Source organism: Anabrus simplex, chromosome 1 (genome assembly GCF_040414725.1).
Source record: "Anabrus simplex isolate iqAnaSimp1 chromosome 1, ASM4041472v1, whole genome shotgun sequence".
Taxonomy (NCBI): Eukaryota; Metazoa; Arthropoda; class Insecta; order Orthoptera; family Tettigoniidae; genus Anabrus; species Anabrus simplex.
The window spans coordinates 743,858,947-743,868,387 of record NC_090265.1 but is presented as its reverse complement, the minus strand read 5'-3'; the positions used below and the strand labels follow the sequence as shown (position 1 = coordinate 743,868,387).

Genomic DNA, 9,441 nt, shown 5'->3' with positions numbered 1-9,441 from the left:
GATAAAAAATACAATGTACTGCGTGGAGTAGGTGGGGAAGGAGGGGAACGGTGCTGCTGAGTGGAGCGCTGGTGCGCCCCAGCACTAAGTGCTCGAGTTGGAAAGGCCTGATTTAAAGTGAAGTGTGCATACATTAGGCCAACATGTATCGATCGTGTTGTGTATCTCTCTGTAGGTCAAATTACGGAATTCGTCAGGTATGTCTGCCTTCACCGAAGGATAAAGCCTTCGAGAGAAATTGATTCGGTAGGGCCTACATTGATAGGGAGAATTTTACTGTAAATAATGAAACTGTCGTGTGAATCAAATGTTTTAACTCTAAGTTTACTTTCCGCAAATATATATTTCCCGTTGAGGATAGTGAACCTATCCGCATCCCTAGGAAATATCTTAACTATGTTGTCACATGAGACCTGTCTAACCGTATTCTACAATCACCTTTTGCATAACATTTATTTACGTCGATGAAGAAAGTGCCCTAAAGAACATGTACAGAAACTGCCGCTGACAGACGAAGACGAATTTAAACGTTGGCGTGAAGAAGATGAGACTAATATTTTTAGTCTTTTACGGCAAAGTCACAGGAAACCATCTTTACGTCTGCCCACGGTAGGATTCGAACCTCTTCCATCTTCCGAATGCAAGCTCAACGCTGACCGCGCGGCCAACTCACTCGGTGTAATGCTTTTAAAATCCACTCAAAGCATGTTACTCTCCTAGAAACCGAGCGAGTTAGTCGTCACGTAGCTGTGACCTTGCATCAGGGAGATAGTGTGTTCGAACTCCTCTGTCGGCAGCTCTGAAGATGCTTTCCCGTGATTTCCCATTATAACACCAGGCAAATACTGGGGCTCGGCCACGGCCACTACCTTCCGTCCCGAAAACCTTGGATTTGTTAAAGCGATGTTAAGGAATCTCCCAGATAAAGAGCTCTTTTACGTATCAAATGCTAAGTATTTGGAAAATCTTCGATAAACATTCTCACGACCATTATTCGGCCCGGTACGGCAGCCATGTTTTTCCTGTATTGTGGTCTGAGTACTGGCCCCGCCCAATCAATATCATGCAGCATTGTGATAGGCTATGGTGCTCTTAGTCCTCCGTTATTTATAACACGTTGTCATTGTGATGGGGGGAAAGGGGTCACATGACTGATCACGTCACAAGTGCGGAAAATTTGAATTTGACAGCTGTAACTTTGACAGCCACGTAGGAGGGGGGAGCGTCTGGTGCGCTCTGGTGGAAAACTAAGTAGCTACTGGTGTGCCAACTTCACAGAGGAGTGGCCAATTGCACAGATTTGGGCACGGGTGGTTTGATAACTAGAATGGCTGGCTATGTGTGCGGACTCGGGTTTGACCTAGAGCTTAACTAGGTAAGATGGCGTCTATTTGTCAACCTGACAGAGGGATTGCCAAACTTAGAAACCCAAATTCCGTGCTTATAAGACTCCAGACTTACCTTAACCGTCTTACTGGCTGCTATACATAGGGAAAATGGTGGCAATTCTGGCTTCTTCTTCTGCTTCTCTTTAACCGGCTGCCTTTCCTTACAGTACCTTATATGCTTGGGCTACTAGGCAAGATGGCTGCTATACATTACCTGTAAAGAAGGTCTCATGTTCTCTTATGAACAGACTATTTTAGGTTGATTTTATTACGTGCTATGTAACATCGTGGTCATCAGCTCTCTGTACTTATAGGTGTGTAGAGTTTGTTTGATAACGCATGTCACTGTAATGGTGTGTTAGAAAGCGACGTTAAGGAGTCGGATCTGAGCTCCAAGATGGGGACTTCACCCGGCTTGTATGGGACTAGGGAGGTGGTGTAAGGAGTAATACGTATGCATTGCTTATAGAGGAGTAACTTGGAGGACAACTTCAAAGCATCAGAGCTGTGCTCTAAAATGGAAACTATACATGGTTCGCATAGGACTTGTGAGGTGATGTAAGGCTTAACACAAATGTAGGAATGGAAGACGATATGAGGGTCTCGGAGCTGAGTTTGGAATTCGGAACAAGATAGTAATATATGTTTTTTTTTTTTTTTTTTTTTTTTTTTGTAGGAGACAGTACAAGGCTAATGAGTATCCGTTATTGTTATGAGTGGCTAATTTTGGAGAGCTAATTCACAACTTGTTACTTGGAGTTCGACACTCCACTCTAACTTCGTAGGACCAATGCTGAATATTCAACATACATACGCAATTAGAAAGAAAATTACCTAATCGAGTCAGACCCGTGGTTTGAAGTGTGTAGCTGTGTGCTTGTGTTCGGAAGGTTACGTACAGTAGAAGTCCGAAAGCAAGGAACTTGGTACATTCCTATTGCAAGACTGTTATAAATTATTTGTTCATTGTTTGCGGCACGGCTTTGTGGGCAAATTGTGCGTCCCAGTGGTCCTGCCGAAACTCTGTCATTGTAGGTAGTTTATGGCACTGCAATAAAGTTAAGTATAAGGAAGCCAACCTGTTCGGTAGAATAAAAATCCCCCTATACTTGACTCCGTGATTAGAGAGGGCCTTATACCTGGCGCTAGGCACCCACAGTGAGGGATTTCCTCTTGTCTCACCTTCAGAGATATCGAATGGTTCTCTTTCTGAATTTTTGTTCCATCCGCAATTATTGCGGGAACGAGTCAGTTAGGCCTGGCTTTGTTGGCTCAAAGCCTTTATATAACGAATTTCCTCAGCTTGAGGACGGTGCTTTTAAGATGAAAAATTAAAACCCCTCTTCAAATACAAAAAAGATACTTTTAAAAATTTAGATTTGGAAAGTAATTGTGAAGGGTGCAATAAAAGGGCCTTGCGAGATGGTGTAATACAGCACGGACATACAGTATGAGTTTCTGGACGCCAGTTCTAGATTTCTATATCCTATAGAAGTTCAGAAAAGTGAGGTGGAGGATAATACACCTATTTGACAATTAAGTTTTAAACGAGTTTATTAGGAAGTAGCAGTCTTTTATGAACAACAATACACACATCTCCAATAAAACACACGGTTTGGACAGGTACCATTTCATTATTTGGATGGCTCTGGTTCACAAACACCACGAGATAGAATGGTCTGTGGCATCATCGGATACTCCCTAGGATTCGACATTATTGGTGGTCTGGATTGAACTCACGTGGTGAGAGGTATTTTGGAACTGCAGGCCTGCCTGATTAAGAATCAGAAAAGGTATTTGTGAGCGGGTAGATCACCTCGTTCTAATATTTCCCAGAGCCGTAACTACCTCCGGTAGATGCACCGTAAGTTCCCGATCCAGCACCTGCTGATCCTGAAAGAACATAGGCTCCTGAATTGAGTGATCCTGAGAGACCGGAGGTTCCTGAACCCAGTCCAGTTGAACCTGACCACCCGTATGAAGTTCCACCGGCACCAGTTCCATACCCGTAGGTTCCTAGGCCTGCTCCTCCTACTCCACCACCGTAACCAACAGCAGTTGTACCCACTGAACTACCTAGACCATAAGATGCACCACCTCCCAAGCCGTAAGATCCCAATCCGATATGACTTCTGCCATATCCCACGGAACTGGTTCCACTGCTTCCCCCGGTACCTGCGCTCAGATCTACTGAAGAAACTCTTCCACTCAGGCCACCTAAGCCTGATCCTCCAACGCCGTAAGAGCTATATCCAGTAGATCCACTTCTAAGACTGGTGGAACCAATTCCTCCGGCTACCCCAGTTCCGCTGATGGATCCTATTCCTCCTCCCAGACCATAAGAGCCATGGCCGGATAAATCTCCCCAACTTCCTCTTAAACGTCTAGAGGAGCCATAACTTCTTAAACCCGAACCGCTGCCAAGTCCAGAAGAGCCATATCCTCCGAAACCTAATCCACTACCCAATCCAGAGGAGCCATACCCTCCAAGACCCAACCCTTTGCCAAATCCATTTGAACCGAATCCTCCCAGGCTAAGACCCAGACCTCTACCAAGTCCAGAAGAGCCATATCCTCCAAGACCAAATCCTCTGCCAGATCCAGTTGAACCGAATCCTCCCAGATAAAGACCCAGGCCTCTACCAAGTCCAGAAGAGCCATGTACTCCGATACCCGAGCCTCCACCAAGCCCAGCTGAACCGAATCCTCCTCCTAGTCCGTAAGATCCCCAAAGACTTTTACCAATACCACCCAAACCGGATAATCCATCCAAGCCGGCAGAACCCCAGCTACTTCCTCCAAGACCGGCAGAGCCGGATCCTCCCTGGCCCAGACCTCTACCAAGGCCGAGTGAGCCAAATCCTCCTCCTAGTCCGTAAGATCCCCACAGACCTTTACCAATACCACCGAAGGTGGACAGTCCACTCAGGCTGCCGGTGCCCCAGCTACCACTTCCAAGACCTAATCCTCCGAGTCCAGAAGATCGCCAGAGTCCTCCACCGAAGCCTCCGCAACCATCTCCTTGACCATCACGACGGGAGTACTTGACGCTGACACGAACATTATCGTTTTGGCCGGCGAGTGGGGAGTGTAAGATCCTCTTGTAGTGCACGCCGTCGATGGTGTCACCAAGTCCATTGACCTGCAAAGGACCAATTTTTTATTATACTTGTGACTGTGTTACAATATTTTGCAGATGATAGTGTGGATCAGTACGAACAATTTCCATACCGGGACCGCTCTCCGTAAACATTTAGGAACAATTTTATATGCATAGTGCTTTGAATCAATATTGCAATATTCAAATATCAGCCAGCATTAGTTTCAGCAAATGTTCCAAATGTGTTCCATCACTGCATTTTATGGACTGCTGCGTGTACTCGTGCTTCTGACTGCCACAACCACTTATTATTCCTGCCAATAGATGCTCTTGCAATATTATAGCACCTTGTCTTCTCCTTCCACCCTTTCGTTCATGAAAGAAGTGCGTGTGAGCAAGTTCCCTTAATGTAAATCTTTTGAATGTAATGGGAAACTAGAGAAATAAAAATGTATCATCCTACAGCCGAAGTGTCACTAATGTTGGGGTACGCGGGATATAGATTCAATGAGAACCGTGTGTAACGTAATGTGGTGGATGTAATAGAGAACTGTGCAATGTGGTGGATATAATAGAGAACTGTGCTATGTGGTGGATATAATAGAGAACTGTGCTATGTGGTGGATAGAGTAGAGAACTGTGCTATGTGGTGAATAGAGTAGAGAACTGTGCTATGTGGTGGATAGAGTAGAGAACTGTGCTATGTGGTGGATATAGTAGAGAACTGTGCTATGTGGTGGATATAGTAGAGAACTGTGCTATGTGGTGGATAGAGTAGAGAACTGTGCTATGTGGTGGATAGAGTAGAGAACTGTGCTATGTGGTGGATAGAGTAGAGAACTGTGCTATGTGGTGGATAGAGTAGAGAACTGTGCTATGTGGGAATAGAGTAGAGAACTGTGCTATGTGGTGGATAGAGTAGAGAACTGTGCTAAGTGGTGAATAGAGTAGAGAACTGTGCTAAGTGGTGGATAGAGTAGAGAACTGTGCTATGTGGTGAATAGAGTAGAGAACTGTGCTATGTGGTGGATAGAGTAGAGAACTGTGCTATGTGGTGGATATAGTAGAGAACTGTGCTATGTGGTGGATAGAGTAGAGAACTGTGCTATGTGGTGAATAGAGTAGAGAACTGTGCTATGTGGGAATAGAGTAGAGAACTGTGCTATGTGGTGGATAGAGTAGAGAACTGTGCTATGTGGTGGATAGAGTAGAGAACTGTGCTAAGTGGTGGATAGAGTAGAGAACTGTGCTATGTGGTGAATAGAGTAGAGAACTGTGCTATGTGGTGGATAGAGTAGAGAACTGTGCTATGTGGTGGATATAGTAGAGAACTGTGCTATGTGGTGGATATAGTAGAGAACTGTGCTATGTGGTGGATAGAGTAGAGAACTGTGCTATGTGGTGGATAGAGTAGAGAACTGTGCTATGTGGTGGATAGAGTAGAGAACTGTGCTATGTGGTGGATATAGTAGAGAACTGTGCTATGTGGTGGATATAGTAGAGAACTGTGCTACGTGGTGGATAGAGTAGAGAACTGTGCTATGTGGTGGATAGAGTAGAGAACTGTGCTATGTGGTGGATAGAGTAGAGAACTGTGCTATGTGGTGGATAGAGTAGAGAACTGTGCTATGTGGTGGATAGAGTAGAGAACTGTGCTAAGTGGTGGATAGAGTAGAGAACTGTGCTATGTGGGAATAGAGTAGAGAACTGTGCTATGTGGGAATAGAGTAGAGAACTGTGCTATGTGGTGGATAGAGTAGAGAACTGTGCTAAGTGGTGGATAGAGTAGAGAACTGTGCTATGTGGTGAATAGAGTAGAGAACTGTGCTATGTGGTGGATAGAGTAGAGAACTGTGCTATGTGGTGGATAGAGTAGAGAACTGTGCTATGTGGTGGATAGAGTAGAGAACTGTGCTATGTGGGAATAGAGTAGAGAACTGTGCTATGTGGTGGATATAGTAGAGAACTATGCTATGTGGTGGATATAGTAGAGAACTGTGCTATGTGGTGGATAGAGTAGAGAACTGTGCTATGTGGTGGATAGAGTAGAGAACTGTGCTATGTGGTGGATAGAGTAGAGAACTGTGCTATGTGGTGGATAGAGTAGAGAACTGTGCTATGTGGTGGATAGAGTAGAGAACTGTGCTATGTGGTGGATAGAGTAGAGAACTGTGCTATGTGGTGAATAGAGTAGAGAACTGTGCTATGTGGTGGATAGATTAGAGAACTGTGCTATGTGGTGGATATAGTAGAGAACTGTGCTATGTGGTGGATAGAGTAGAGAACTGTGCTATGTGGTGAATAGAGTAGAGAACTGTGCTAAGTGGTGGATAGAGTAGAGAACTGTGCTATGTGGTGGATAGAGTAGAGAACTGTGCTATGTGGTGGATAGAGTAGAGAACTGTGCTATGTGGTGGATAGAGTAGAGAACTGTGCTATGTGGTGGATAGAGTAGAGAACTGTGCTATGTGGTGGATAGAGTAGAGAACTGTGCTATGTGGTGGATAGAGTAGAGAACTGTGCTATGTGGTGGATAGAGTAGAGAACTGTGCTAAGTGGTGGATAGAGTAGAGAACTGTGCTATTTGGGAATAGAGTAGAGAACTGTGCTATGTGGGAATAGAGTAGAGAACTGTGCTATGTGGTGGATAGAGTAGAGAACTGTGCTATGTGGTGGATAGAGTAGAGAACTGTGCTATGTGGTGGATAGAGTTGAGAATTGTGCTATGTGGTGGATAGAGTAGAGAACTGTGCTATGTGGTGGATATAGTAGAGAACTGTGCTATGTGGTGGATATAATAGAGAACTGTGCTATGTGGTGGATAGAGTAGAGAACTGTGCTATGTGGTGGATATAGTAGAGAACTGTGCTATGTGGTGGATATAGTAGAGAACTGTGCTATGTGGTGGATAGAGTAGAGAATTGTGCTATGTGGTGGATAGAGTAGAGAACTGTGTGTAATTTAATGTAGTGGAAATAGTTGAGAACTTTCCATACTGCGATGACAAAGATGTTTACGGAAAGACTCCACACTAAGACTTCTATTAAAATGAAGTGTTTAAAAATATTTTTGACCCATTATGTCATATTATTGGCAGCATGAGGGGGTGAGGCGCATTTACATCTGCCAAAGATAATTTTTAGTTCCATCTCCATCAAATACAATCGTCTTCACACTTTTGTGTTTCAGTGTTTACTCCTTGCATTTCGTAGACATGTAGCGATTGTTAGTGAGAACAATGTCACTAGTTATGTAAATAAATATTTTACTGAGAATGAAATTCGTGACATTTTGCTTTTTTCCCCCCTCTTTAGAGCAATTTGTGTTGTGTTATGTTTATATAAATGAGTGTTATATTTATAGTTGTGAATGCTGGAGCTACAAAATGAAGCCCTACAAAAACAACAAGGGAGAACGTATGGTGCTGGGAAATTTTAATGGACATGTGTCTCTCTAAATACTAACCAATCTGTGTTTATTCAGAAAGTAATCATGAGGTATTCTGCATTCTTCTATGCATTAATATTATTCGTAATGAACTTTTTCCTTTTTATTGTGACATTTATGAACAGATAATTAAAGAAATTTCTGAAAATTGGTAAAAGGAAGCTGAAAGTAATTTAATACAATTTCTCATAAAATAAATTCATTTCACCCTGTCTTGTCAATGTACCTAAAAATTTGGAATGGAAAATTTGAGATCTGAATACCGGAGGTTGATTTTCAAAAATACAATTAAACATCATGTTAAAAATTCAAATTCAGAAACCAGTGAGGTTCTGGAGTTCAAAACGTGGGCACTGGTACATCTTTAGGTAGGCCTACATGATAAACGTGATTTCAATGTTTGGTTGAAATTGACCATGTAGAAGAAAAGTTACAATTTTTGGGCGGAGTCTTCCCTTAAACGACTCTACTTTGGACCTGTGTGATCGTGTCCTCGAATATCTCGGTATTCAGTCTACAACATCGTTCAGTTTCTCGACTCTCATCATTAGAGTCGAATTACCCTCATCCGTAGCCGGTTTAAACGTACTACCAAATGCAACTTAGCCTTTATCTGCTCATTTCAAGCGCCCTCTTGCCATTGTTCCAACCAGTTTGTACTTCTTCTACTACTCTTTATTTCTCGTCAGTTAATTCTAACTTATGAATGAAATACCGTGAGACAGACAGATCTGACTTCTTACAATTCATTAGCTTTCCTCTAGTCTACACGACTAGAAATGACACAGAAGTACGTGTTCCTATGCCACTGGTCCGAAGGACGTCGATCTTACTATGAAATGTCCAGGCCAGTGGACTGAGGGATGTACTTACGATGGTGACGGCGATGCAGAGCAGCAACAATGGCTGGACGTTACCCATGGCGCCTTTCGCTGATGAACACTGACTACTTAGGTTTTGGTAAATAGTCCAGCTCTTTTATACGTGCTCGCGCGTGTCTACTGAGCACAGGCCGACGATAACACGCCGGTGAATCAGGCGCCACTAACGTGTCTCGAGATCAGTGAAGGTGAATCGCACGGAGCAATTTAAGGGAGACAAACACAATTACATTTTAAATTTACATTACCTTTCTTGCTATTGAACCCCAGTGGCACTGCTCGGAGCCTTCCATTTCCACTTCCCTTTACTTCTCCTTCCGCTGATCAACTTCCTGCTCAATAAGACAACATTTAACTCGTTACCATGCCGATTGAACACTGACTAACCTTTGTCCCTTTTCTCCATGGGTGGGGTGAATCTGTGGTGGCGTGTTTTTATGACCGGATGCCATTCCTGACGTCAACCTCATCAGAGGAGTTAATGATATGGAATTAATGACGTGATATATGATAGTAGGGAGAGGACGAAACCCGATGCCGGCATATAGCCTACTCCTGTCGAATGGCAACAAGGAGTCTGTTCAAGGTTTAACGTCTCCATCCGACGGACGAATCACCATCAACA

The 9,441-nt window shown here is 43.6% G+C and overlaps 1 protein-coding gene across 1 annotated transcript; it reads right to left on the bottom strand.

Moving 5' to 3' along the window:
• Positions 1-2,924: 2,924 nt before the first annotated feature.
• LOC136857474 (uncharacterized) lies at positions 2,925-8,881 on the bottom strand. The gene is made up of 2 exons (XM_067136150.2): positions 8,809-8,881; positions 2,925-4,530 (listed from the first exon to the last, which is right to left on the bottom strand). Exons 1-2 carry the CDS (start codon positions 8,854-8,856, stop codon positions 3,211-3,213), a joined length of 1,368 nt encoding a protein of 455 aa, XP_066992251.2. The 5' UTR covers positions 8,857-8,881; the 3' UTR covers positions 2,925-3,210.
• Positions 8,882-9,441: the final 560 nt, after the last annotated feature.